The 12,785-nt window shown below is 42.5% G+C and overlaps 1 protein-coding gene across 3 annotated transcripts in view; it reads right to left on the bottom strand.

The window, feature by feature from the left end:
* Nucleotides 1-1,210: 1,210 nt before the first annotated feature.
* The window catches only part of LOC124179856 (transcription factor SUM-1), a 62,392-nt gene continuing 50,817 nt past the window's right edge, over nucleotides 1,211-12,785 (bottom strand). Inside the window, exon 5 of one of the 3 annotated variants that reach the window (XM_046564667.1) lies at nucleotides 1,211-2,551. In XM_046564667.1, the coding sequence (XP_046420623.1) occupies nucleotides 2,421-2,551 (131 nt within the window). In that variant the 3' untranslated portion in view covers nucleotides 1,211-2,420. The remainder of the gene's footprint in view (nucleotides 2,552-12,785) is intronic. The other 2 variants (XR_006870163.1, XR_006870161.1) reach the window with 2 other exon arrangements.

Consider the following 12,785-nt stretch of genomic DNA (forward strand, 5'->3'; position numbering starts at 1 on the left):
GCGCGTTGATCCTTGGCTTGAAATTATTTCGGAAGACGGGCGTTTCGAAGGGTTCATGCAAGAGGAGAATACCAACTCCGAAAATTCCTCCGACGAGCAGACTTTGAGCTGTTAATTTCTCGCCTCGATCAAAGGTGCGCAAGCTTCGTCTTCGTTACGTTCGCATGGGAGTTTCATAAAAACGCGAAAAGCTTGTGTAAACGTTTCATTGGGTATACTAAAAGCGGGTTAATGAGAAGGCAATTAAACGGGTCAAAGTACCATAATACCTACACTTACCTCGAGAGCCGGCGCTTCGTTCCGAAGGCGCGAAGTATACTCAAGGGAGTTTTATTCCAGTCGACTAGTCTCTTTTGCAGCAAGATCACGTAATAGTCCAACGTTGGCTCCGGCATAATGATAGATAACGAGATGCGATAGACGTAAAAGTGCAGCGTCGCGCCTCGTGAAACGAGGATCGGCTGAATATTATGTCAGACTTAAAACCCTTCAGCCATTAATCGTGTCTGTTGGATTAAAGGGCGATTTTTTCACCGGTTAAAATTATTCAGAGATCACCGAGAGATCGGTCAGGAATTACGGTTCCAATAAATTTAGTCAACCTCGTAAGGGATTAGCTGCAAAATAACTAGAGTAGGTATATTAAGAACGTAATTTTTGCAACGTCAAAATGTTTGATGCTTGGAAACGGCAAGAGAGTCACTCTCAAAATATATTAGGGCTCGTATTATTACATAGTGAGGTGAAAGTATCCCGCGAAGAGGGCTTAACTTGCTTCAGGACCCTTAATATTTCCTCATGGACGTGCCCTTATTGTTTTTTTTCCACGTAGCGTCGCCTCTAAATTACCGCATTACTGAATGATGAAAAGTACCTTATTAAACGGGCGCCTCGAAGCGTCACAGGTACTTGATAGAAACGAAGCTCTGATCGATTTCGGTATTCATTTCGTTTCCACTTTTCAAACAAAGTCATGGAGGAAAGATTCTTGAGCAGAGGAGAAACTTGACGAATTTATTTATGCACATAAATTGGTATTTCGCACTTTGATATTCTTTATTACTTTGGCATTTTATTTACATGTACATGTATAATTAGGTATGTGTTGTGTACCATGTACGATTCCATTGCTTGAGCAAAATAGTATTTATAATACAATATATTTTTCAAAAATAAAATTACGCATATACTGTTTTACACTTGTAAGTCGTATTATTAATATGTATTTGTTAGTGAGTACGTAGTTGAGGCAATTTTTTTTTTTTTATTTTTTGTTATTTTTAATAGAAATATAACCAATCTTCGCCTCGTATTGTAGCTGCAAATTGGTTCTCAGGCACTTAATTGAGATTTTTATGGCGTTAATTCGACGAGTTTCGCTACGTCGTTAAAAGGCAATTGACGGGGCTTAGAAAATTAAACGAGAATCTAGAGTACGGTCCACGTGTCGTTTTGAACGTGCCAAACGTTATCATGCAAGTCTTTGTATCACGTTCAATTTAATTAATAGAAAATCTACGAGACTCTGAATTCCCGTAAGTTCGACGGTAACGATAGCATGTATTTTGAATAATTCGAAAGTTGAATGTCCCTTCGGATCGTGACTTGAATGTCACAAATATACACACGCGAACAATTATGGCAACGTTGCAGACGTCGGATCAAAGTTTGTTTTCAATCTCTTGAAAAGTTTACCGTTTCTATTCGTAAGCCCCATTATACGTATAACGTCCACGATTTTCGTTTCGTCAATTTGCTTTGATCAATCTATCGTCGAAGCCGTCGCGTATAGTCCGTTCTGATTATTTTTACAACGATTTTCTTATGTGCCGGTGCCAGTGTTCGGTATTTAAATATTTTCGTCAAGCTCGATTGTTGAACGTTTAAATTACACAGTCGTACAACAGTCGGGTATCTTTGGTCCGGTTACATGCAATAGTGGATATAAACATATCCCTAAACATTTACACCGTTTGCTTACACATGTATACGATTAATCAGGTTCTGCGATTATTACTCGACTATTCGCAGCCTGATTTAGAGACTTTGGTTTGATTAAACTAGCCGGTTGGGATTTTATTGCTGCCTATATATATTTTTTTTTTTATGAACGCGGCAATTCATGCAGGAATACGCGAGTCTCATTCGATTTGAAACTCTGCTTAACCGGGGACTATCGCACTTGATTAAATTTCAAACTTGGTTAATCAGTTGCAGCAATAAACTCGAAATTGATGAAAAAATATTTCTCTAACAATTATTATACTCGAGCAATTTTATGAATGAAATCTGAATTTCAAACAGTTGGCGGATCGGGTTCTACGCCTCCGAAACACACGCTCTCTCTCTCTCTCTCTCTCTCTCTTTCTCTCTCCCATTCTCTCCCGCTCTTACACTCGGGTTAACAAAAGATCTAACTTCTAATTATGAATCGGGTGATGATTTTCGATCGGTGAAGACGGCGCACCGCTGATGCTCTGCACGATCATGCTCAGGCAGTCGAGACTGCTGCCGGCATTTTGAGTTGGGGTATTTTCCGTCTGTTCGTATCCTGTAACATAAAAAGAGGAAAATTACGAACTTCGCCGGACTTACCGAGTAAACAATGCACGAGGCTTACGTAAATTATGCATGCAATGCAGAAGACCGAACGCTGCGTGGGCGAGGGTAAAACTTTACACTTTTATTAACCGTCGCCAGGGACGACGAGCAGAATTTTTAAATTTAGAAGCGCGTCGCTCTGTCGCTAAAGAGTAAATAAAAAAAAATAATAATAATAATAATAATAATAATGTATGCAAAGACGCCGCGAAAGCTGTTTAAAAAATTCAGAGAACTCGGAAATTAAGAATACTCAAAAGCTTCACGATTATACCTACTGGTGAGAAATAAAAAGAAAAAGATGTCCAAGTCTTTCGGGGCGAAATAGCAAAGTTTTTTTGCTCACGTTAAGAAATATATAAAATATATGTACGTATGCGATGATGAAATAGAGTGTCGTTTCTTCTTTCACAATTTGTATAACATGTGTGGCTGTATTTTCGCTCCGTTAAATCCAGCCCCAATAATATGAATATGAACTCGGGATGTATTCGTTGGATTGAAAATTGCGTTGCGTTGGTTATACGGGAGGTTGATTCGCGGAAATATTTTTTCATCGTAATCGTAACGCTCCGTTGAACATCGCACACAGCACGCCGTTAAATCGCTTGAAAATAAATTCCGGAAAAAAGAAACTTAATTTCAATCTCACCGGCGCTCGGTCTTTGAGATCAACGAAACACACTCTCCTGTTCAATTGAGCCGTCATTCGATCCTCGATGCGAAGAATTTGATTCCGCATTAAATCGATGAAACTCGAAGAAGCGTTTAATCTCGCAAATTGATCCGTCTTGGAGAATCGAAACTCGTTATCGCGAACGCAATTTCGTTAGCTCGGATCTGACGAGGTCAGGGTTGAAACTGATTAATTCTATTAGCTCTCCGTGGCTTGTCGCGCCGACCCTTCTGACACCCTGAAGAAAAGGGACGAGGCCATTACGAGATAGTTAGAAAATTTTCCGCGGTCTGATCGAGCCAAGATTAGTCAGGAAGAAACCGATGAATAAAGGAAAATCGCTAGATTCGAGGATAATCGTACACGCAATGAGAAAAATTTCATTTGTTACAGTAACTAGAAAAGTTCAGTGAAACAGTAATCGCTGAAAAAACTGTTTGAATATTGTTGGAATTACGAAAAACGCTATCGTCGGTCCTTTTTTGGCAATTGCAACGCAAAACCAGTTTCTGAGGTTTACTCTACTTTTTTATTTAAACAAGGCTTTGTCGTCAATTTATCGTTGCACAAGCGTTAAATTTTCGCAATAGTTGCGAGAAAATATACTAACAGTAATCGTAATGAGAAAGAATAGTAACTGATACTAGACTTTTTGGTAACAGCTAGAAAACTAATTTTCATTTTCTACCTAGAACTATATTTTTCGACTGTGGTAAAAAATGAAAATAGTTAAGGACTGAGCGGTAACCGGAACTGAAAATTTCTCTCAGCGCAGAAAACACTTTTTTCAATGACTGCAGTTACTGCGATTGTGGCGACGTAATTATTTATCACTACATAGATTGAAGTTACGTTAACGAATGTCTTTCAAACTCGACAAATTAGCATTTAAATCCCTTTAGAATTTTCGCTAGAACAACAGTGCTGTGATCTACGTATAATTACCATCGTGTGTGTAGATCGTGCTTTTCGCACATGAGGAAAATGGCGGAATCTTGTATTTTCACGGAATTTGATCGTACATTGTTTTGATTGGTTTTTAAAGTTCCTGAATTGCAAATGAGTCGGAGAAGGTGGTTCGAACCGTATCGAACTGTAAAAAGTTTTCGGGTCCCAGAAATCGAAAAACACCGATGATTGTATAAGGTTAACTTCGTTTGGCTTTTCTCAAAATTTTTACCGACTTTGAAAAACGTTAGAAGCGCTTTACTAGCGTGTATCAGAACAAATGACTGTATGAAATGGTTCCAAGTCGCTGCAACGGAGAAAAGGAAATGTTTTTTTCTCTTCCTGAATCGGCCGGCTGGATTTTCTTTTGACGGTGTTTTTTGAGTTCCCGGTTTCTCGTCACGCCGGTTCGATACGAAATCCCTTATGAATTTTTCCAGACGTTCTCGAAGGCCGGGATTGAGTCGGCCGAAGGGCGTCGAGGGTCGGGGATGACAGACGGACGACAAGGGTGTGGGCCAATTTGCATAGCCCAGCCTCGTTCTCGTTTGCATTGATCCCCTTACGTAATGGGAAACATTGCTTTTGTGTTATGCATACGGGACGGGGAAATTTACTTACTCGTATCTCTTCGCGACCTGTCGACGTTTTCCGACCAGAAACCAGAAGCTGACGCGGCTCGAACTGCGTTTTTCAATTCTGATATCATTATAACTTCACGGAGTTCGCACCCTGGATTTTCGCAAACCAGAATACCTGGTATCAACGCCTGGGCGCTGAGCTAACATTGCACAAACTATAAACTTCCGCGTGTGTAACGAACGCTTCAGAAAAATTAACTCCAGTTTCGACTTGATTCAGGAATAATGAATCAAAACTCCAGATAATGCTCTGCGTACAGTAGAGTTAATTTTCTTTCGCCGCTTGATCGCGGATTCTTTCTCTTCATCAGCTGAACGCGCACGGGAAGGGTTGTAAAAATTGCCGTAACACGCTAGGCCAATTAGCCGGCCTGCAACGGAATTCCTCCGTGCGCTGAGTAAAAACTAATTTTCGAACCACACGCGCGAAGGGAAAGAAAAAAACAAAACGACTGATTAAATTCAACAACTTGCAAAATTGGCGAGACACGAGCAAGTCCGAATATATACCTACTTTGCTAACAAAATTACCCCGCGCGAGCCGTTCTACGGAGGATCCGGGATGGGGGTTTGGAAATAAAAGCTCGGCCCAGAGAGTGAATTTAGCTGGTGGTTTTCATTCGAAGCGTGAGGCGCGGGATAGTTGCTCGTGTAAATAGGTGGCGGAACAAAAAGCTGGGTTGCGGTGGAATACAAAAGTGGAAAGAATCGCGCAGGCGCAAAAGGAAAGCCGGGAATTAATACCTGCGGCGGGAAATCGCGCTTGTCCAGTCCGGAACGCGATAAGCTGCCAAGAATAACGATCTTCGCGCTTTGAGGATTTGCGGCACGCTTTGCCAGGCCTCGTTTCTCCCTGGCAAGAAGATCGCGGTATCCTTGGCGTCGGAAAAACGTTGGACAAAAAATGAGCCTGGAATGCTGAGAAAGTTCAAAACCCTTTCCCTTCCTCGCGCCGCCGTCCTTTTACCAACGATGTCTCAAGAGATTAGGGTTACTTTTCGACCTCGCCGATAAATTCGTCTCGATTGCTTCTCATCCCTTTGGCTCGGATGCTGCAGCTTTCTGTAATACGCCGCCTTGTTTTTGCTCTCGTGGGCTCGTGAGTTTCGGCTTTTTGGATATAACGCAGAACTTTCTAGGGCCTTCTTTATTATTTGAAAACTTTTAAGGTATTGAATTTACACGCGTGGTTGCTGATCTGTTCGAATCTGTTCTTCAAGATCTGAAGTTTCATTCGATGAGGCACTGTCGAGCATTTTTCCAGATTGAGAATTCGAAAACTGATTAATTATAAAATATCAAATTTGAGAAATTTCTTGATTTGAGTTGCGAAAAGAGTTGAGAGGAAAACGTGGGAAGAACAACCGACGCTAAATTCCGCTACGGATCGTTTCACGGTCGTAAAAGTTGTCCAATTGTCCGAGAGTTTCGGTCAGGCAATAATTTTAAAACCGGAAACGGAGGTAGATTAAAAAGATATTATATACATGTTATGATAATTTTTTAAACCCACAATTCAAGCCAAATCCATCAAGTAATTAGCTGGGAATTTATCAGCTTGAATATGTTAAACTGAATTAAATTGAACACAAAACACGAAAAACCAAGAAAAATATATATTTTTGTTCTAATAAAATTCGGCGGTGGATTCGAACTTCGGCGCAGAATCAAACCGCCTGTTTTTAGACTCACTTGTACTTAATTCCGGATCTATACGTACTCGTATATATTAATTTTCGGAGCTTGTGTGACAAAAAATTTTCTCTCACGCCAAACAAAATGACAGCTACGGAGTGAGTGCGATGTATAATTTTACTTCCAAGTGAATTTTCTAACAACCAAGAATATAGCTCGCAAAAAATCCAAAAAAAAAAAATAACGGGTATAGTTGGCTTTTGACGTGAAAACGAGGTGTGGCTTTTCAGCGAGTCGATTATCATCGGGGGCTTGATTTCGAAGGTGGACGACTGACGAGGGAGATAGATCGAGTAATTGATACCAACTGCAGGGTGTTGCTCGGTGCGTTTTCTATTAGCGGTGTTAAAGAGCGACGACACGCACCGTCAACTTGGCCTTTGAGAGCGTTTAGGCCGCACGCGGCGTCTCCGTAGCCTTTCTCGCTCGGTTCTGGGCGGGTGTTGATAGCGTTTAACGTTGATCGATCGTTGTGCACCGAAGAAACGTGGCGGAAGCTGACCTACCTCCACAACCGAACCCGGGGAGAGACTCGCGGGACAGGATAAAGATATACCTACACGGATCTCCGAGTGCCTAATAATATTGAACGAAGAGAAATGTGCCAACAGATGCCAGCCTTTACGGAGCTGGGAGGCAGGTGGGTTCGGCCTGTAATGCAGCCGACGTTGAACACGTGGGATGAAAATGTTCCAGCGGCGAGCTTGCTACTTTTTGACTGATGGCTGCCGCGTAATTATACCTGAGCAACGAAACGTCTCAACTCCGTGATCATTTGCTATTTTGGTAACTGGCGTTGCGTTCCTCGCGGCGTCGTTTCAGATGTCAAAACTACCCTTAGTCAGCCCGTGGTCCGAGTCTCGATACGATTCCAGTGGCTACTTTTCTACTTTTGGCACTTTTGGAAATGAAAGGGATAGTGGAAAGGCTTCTTTTTCTACGACGTTGGAAATTCTGGCCATTGAAATTATACACTGAGAGAAATTTTCAGTTCCGGTTACCGCTCGGTCCTTAACTATTTTCATTTTTTACCACAATCGAAAAATATAGTTCCAGGTAGAAAATAAAAATTAGTTTTCTAGCTGTTACCGGAAAGACTGGTATCCGTTACTATTCTTTCTCATTACGATCACTCTTACTATATTTTCTCGCAACTGTTGCGAAAATTTAACGCTTGTGTAACGGTAAATTGACGTCAAAGCGTTGTTTAACTAAAAAAGTAGAGTAAACCGAACAAACTGATTTTGCATTGCAATTACCAAAAAAGGATCGAAAATAGCGCAAAATGTTTACGTGTATCTCGTTTTTCGTAATTCCAACAATATTCAAACAGTTTTTTTAACGATACCTGTTTTACTGAATTTTTCTAGTTACCGTATCAAATGAAATTTTTCTCAGTGTACCATCTACTAAACTCCAAGCTCACAACAAATTCTTGCGAGGAAAATTTTCACTGGTTTATTTGTGCCTAGATGATCTCTTCGCCGAACAGTTACTAATTAGTAATATTGAACCAGCGATTCATCGTTAACAGTGATAGTTGACTGACTGACCTAGGTTCCGTAATAATTGTTGACCCTGGTGACAACCAGGAACAAATATCGTTGAACGTAAAAATCGGTGTACCTATCAAGCATCGAGTTAACGATACATAAAAATATGAAACTAGCTACTCGATACGCGCAGTGATGAGAAAGAGAGAAAATTTCACTATAACGTGAAAACTTTTACGACTTGTGATCCGTGAGGGGTTTCGGTTTTTTACAATAGCATGAATAAGTTTTATAGCGGTTGCAGCGGATCACCGCGATGCCGGACGTCGAGCTTTCGTGTCGTTGAACTTATTCGAGAGTTTTTCAATTCGAGGGTCGACGACGATATTTGTTGAGCCAATGAAATCTCTCAACCCTCGATGCTGACGATATATCGGGAAAAATTGAAAATATACGACGCTGTTGTTTCTGAGTATACGTATGTCATGTATTTTCCTATTTCAATCGCTTTTCTTTCACGGAGAGAAAAATCTTGAAGTCGCGAATCCGAATTGCTTTAATCGACGAGTTGTTTCACCATCAGTGATGACAATGGTTGGCTTTCGTTGAATCGAAGAATAATGGCCGGTCAAATTAACACGAATAATACAAATGCTGAGACTTTTTTTCGGTCCTCTCTGTCTCCAGAGCAACGCGCAAAGTTTGGGAGAATTCCTTAACGCGCAGGATGAGCATGCGGCTCGTTTTGGGTGATGTGGGTGTCTGTCGGAACGAAGAAACTGAGCGTAGCGTGTAGTTTTTGGGTTCCTATAATAGAGACGTCGAGCCCCAATTGAGCCGGGATCAGCTCGGTTCATCTCTGAGCTGAGCGTGTTTAAAAAAGTTCGCATTAGCACAGTGAATTTACGATTACATTCGCTACCGTGAGATAGAGACGGTGTGTCACCGGGTGTATAAATAGTGAATACACGCATATCTCAGTCTGTTTATACTCATATCTCTAGGGTGGAAATAAAAACCATTGAGAACACTCGGCACGCGATAAAGTCACGGTGAAATCCATTAAAAATAAGAAGGACAATAATAAATAAGCTTGAATGGTTTCGGGAGATAAACTAGACGCGGGGTGGAGAGGAGGAGGATATAATACTTATTTATTCGCTTATTGCGAGAGGCGAAGGTGTTTCCGAAATATACGACAGATATTCCCTTCTCGGTTAACCTACATTTCCTAAAATTCTTTTTCCATACATCAGTTATTTCAGCTTTCGGATATTCCAGGACAAAATCATGCGTTATTTTCGACTCGGGAAGGGCAGTCCAACGTCTAATCGTGACTGATGTTACATCTCACCTCTAGGATCGTCATCGGTACCTCTAATTCATCTGTTTCGGATCGGGAAGCGAGTTTTGACTTTTCATCTGGAAAATTTTATACCCATCATTGAAAAATGACTTAGTATTCCGATCCACGGTGACTCGATTGCTCGATAAACATTTGCCGCTCTGCGTACCGTTTCTCCTATTCCATATGACCAAAAATTCAAACAAGAGCTAATAGAATGCAAATGAAAATTATTCGCTCTCGACTCTCCGTGGAAAGCAAATAAGAAGGATGGTAAAAAATAAAAGATAGAAGTAAATTCAGAGGAAATGAAAACTGGGCAGAGGAATCCTATGCAATCTGAAATTTCCCTCAACCTCGTATCCGCGAAAGATATGATAAATTGGAAACAAAACGACGTATTGTTCCGAGCTTAGATCCACCCAGCCGATACAAGTGGTATTTTGAGGCGAAAAGTTTTTAGGACGGTAAAAAAGTGCCAACTTCGTTGTGAGTATCGCGAGAAACGTGGACGAGGAAAGGCGGCAGGCCGTGTTACAAGGTGAAAAAGAACTTTTCAACACTTTCGTGGCTGAGCTCCGGTCCGAAATCCGTGTCCCATCGGAGGTCTAAAAATTCTTTGCGAAGGTTGTTGACCTTATCTCATATTCTCATCACTCGCTCGCTCCGCAGCTCGGCTACCTTAACTCATCCCCCTAAAACGTAGACTCATTGATCCCGCAGCGTCGATACGGATATTCCGACCAGGATTTAATAAAGACAAAAAACGTACACAGGGATGGATTTTTTTGGAGCTTGCAGAAAGGAGCCGGGAAAATAAGACCAGAATAAGACAGCGACCAATGAGAAGAAGGAAAGTTAACAGAGCCAGCTCTTTGATGTGCGTATTGTACTACTTTGAATCGAGATTCGAATACCGTCTTGAAAAGGAATCGAAGGATATTAGCCACGCGATCAAGGACGTGGCCCTTTCCCAGGGTCACCCGTAACGGGGAGCTCGTTAGCCCTATTTTGCAGAAAGCTTCCGTCTGAGCTGTGGAAGCCTAGAACTATCATCATTTCTGTCGCCCGAGCTTTGAAGAGGCGAAAGCTACTTACAGAGAGCCTTCACCTTGACTCAAAGGAATCTCGTAATGAAGCATTTCAAGGAGAACAGTTGCGAGGGGTGGGCCCGGTTCTTTGATGCGAAACGACGCGATGTCGGGACCTCCGAGAATTTGGGGAACCCACCGCGCCCTACCTCCTTTATGCCAATGCACCCTGTCGTCCCTGCCAAATCCGTAACGGGTTCGAGTCGAGCTGCGCAACGCTAATCAAATATCAATTTCACCCCCTCGACAACCGTGTGCGATACCCCGGAACGGAAACCGGTACGGTACGAATTCCGGCTCCACTAGCCGCGGTTACAGTTTCAACACCATTTCCATCCTCATTAGCAGGACGGTACTTCATCACATCGATATTTGCGCGCAGTGCGTGAACTTTGGGAGTGGAGAACCTTTCATGGAACTCCATGTCCCTCCACTCCGACCATGGTCATCCTTTTTCGCCTTCTTTCAATAAGACTGCGTCTTAAACGAGCCTTGGCTCGAATGGTCGAAGGCTATTATCGCTTTTCGAGTGGCGTAATAACCGGGAGGGTAAGTTAACGGCGCGGTTGAAGAGGTCGTCTGATGTCTCCGGGACTCCGGAGGTTGCATCAGGATTCGTGCACCGCGTTACAGTTTTTTTGGTCGGTGGTCCCTTTGCGACGTTCCGGTTGTATCTGAGTGTTGATCTAGACTAGGAAGTGGCTTGACGACGTAGCTTACAGGAAACGATGTTCATTAATATCAGAACGACCTCCTCCTTTGTGGCTCTATATACATGTACGTCGGTTGGAACTCGACCCCGTTGCAGTGTCGGTGTCTGGCTGAAAACCGTGAACTACGAACTTGGGCTTAGAAAAACTTACAAATATTCGCAGTAAAGCTTTAACACGAATCAGAGCGGAGCTAATTGCAGAATTATACCGAGAAGAGAATGCTGTCTCGTTAGCTGGGTGAAAAAATGTCGCAAAAATGCGACGCGCCCGCTCCAAGCGCGGAAAGGTGAGCTGTGAAAATTGCGACGAGTCAAACGAAGATATAACACCGCGGGGACTGCGTTCGAAATATCAAAACGAATGGCTCGGCACAGAGTCGAGTCTTGTTTCGCACCTGTCGCGGAGGTCGGGAGGGACAAAAAGATGACGGAAACAGTGCAGCAATGCAAGTCTGAATGAAATTCATGCGGTACACAAGGCTCGTCAGAAATAGCCAGTCGGCTTTTGGGATGAGGCAATGTAGAATGTATATTTGAAAACGGAAGTCTATCTTTAAATATAGGGTGTGCCGGCACACTTCGATTCACAACACTTGCTTGAATTATGACATGTTTTACCTACGCGCATTATGAATCATACAAGATGCGTTCGGCGGGATATCGCGTTGCGAGACGAAGGCGCGATAACTCATTCTCACATTAAACGCCTATTTCACGCCGTAATTCGAACACCCGTTATAACGCGGGCGATGTCGTCCCTTCGCTCTGGGCATGTCAGATTTATGCACGATCGAGAAAACAAAAAAAAAAACAAAAAAAAAATCGAGGCTTAAAGTAGCCAGAAAAGAAACTCGTATCGTAGCTGTGCTTGAAAATATCGCGACGTGAATTGATTCAGCCTTTTTAACGCACGTCGTGGGGAAAAAGTTTATACACGGGAGAGGAAAGGTCGGCGAAACTTTGACTCTTCCTCAATTAGACGCGACTGTGTGATATGCTAAACTCGAGAAAGCCGGGAAAATTGAACTCTGACTCTCCTCGCCGAGGTCCGCTTATATTGAATCTTTGGTATTCCTGGCGTGAAATCAAATATTGAAGAGGCAACCCGAGAGATAAGAAGCCGGGTAGAAAATCCCGGAGTCGTAGAAGTGAACCTGCTGATTTGTTTGATTAAAAAATCAGAGCCCCGGAATGAAATCATTGGCGTCTAATTACCATTCTCGGATTTCCAAACACGCGTAAAAAGAAAATCCGATCCCGATCCTCCCGGCTATACGGACACCTCGTGCACATGTGCGTGTACCAACTCACTTCGTGATGCGGCAGGATTTATTTACCCGCACCTTTCCGCGTGTGGAAACCGATAGTCGTTAAGCCCAAGCCTTCGAGCGGCTCTTAAATACTGGACAAACTAACAAACCGATTTCCCGAGTGTATAAACTCCGTTTAGCCCGGTTAATTGCAGAGTTCTATTTTTCGATGTTCCTCGCGGTGTTTTTCCTAGACTGTATCAATCAGCCGATTACCGGTTCTGACGATGGGAGAGGAAAGAAAGAAAAAACGAAAGAAAAGAAGAAAAAATA

Source organism: Neodiprion fabricii, chromosome 4 (assembly GCF_021155785.1).
Source record: "Neodiprion fabricii isolate iyNeoFabr1 chromosome 4, iyNeoFabr1.1, whole genome shotgun sequence".
Classification (NCBI taxonomy): domain Eukaryota; kingdom Metazoa; phylum Arthropoda; class Insecta; order Hymenoptera; family Diprionidae; genus Neodiprion; species Neodiprion fabricii.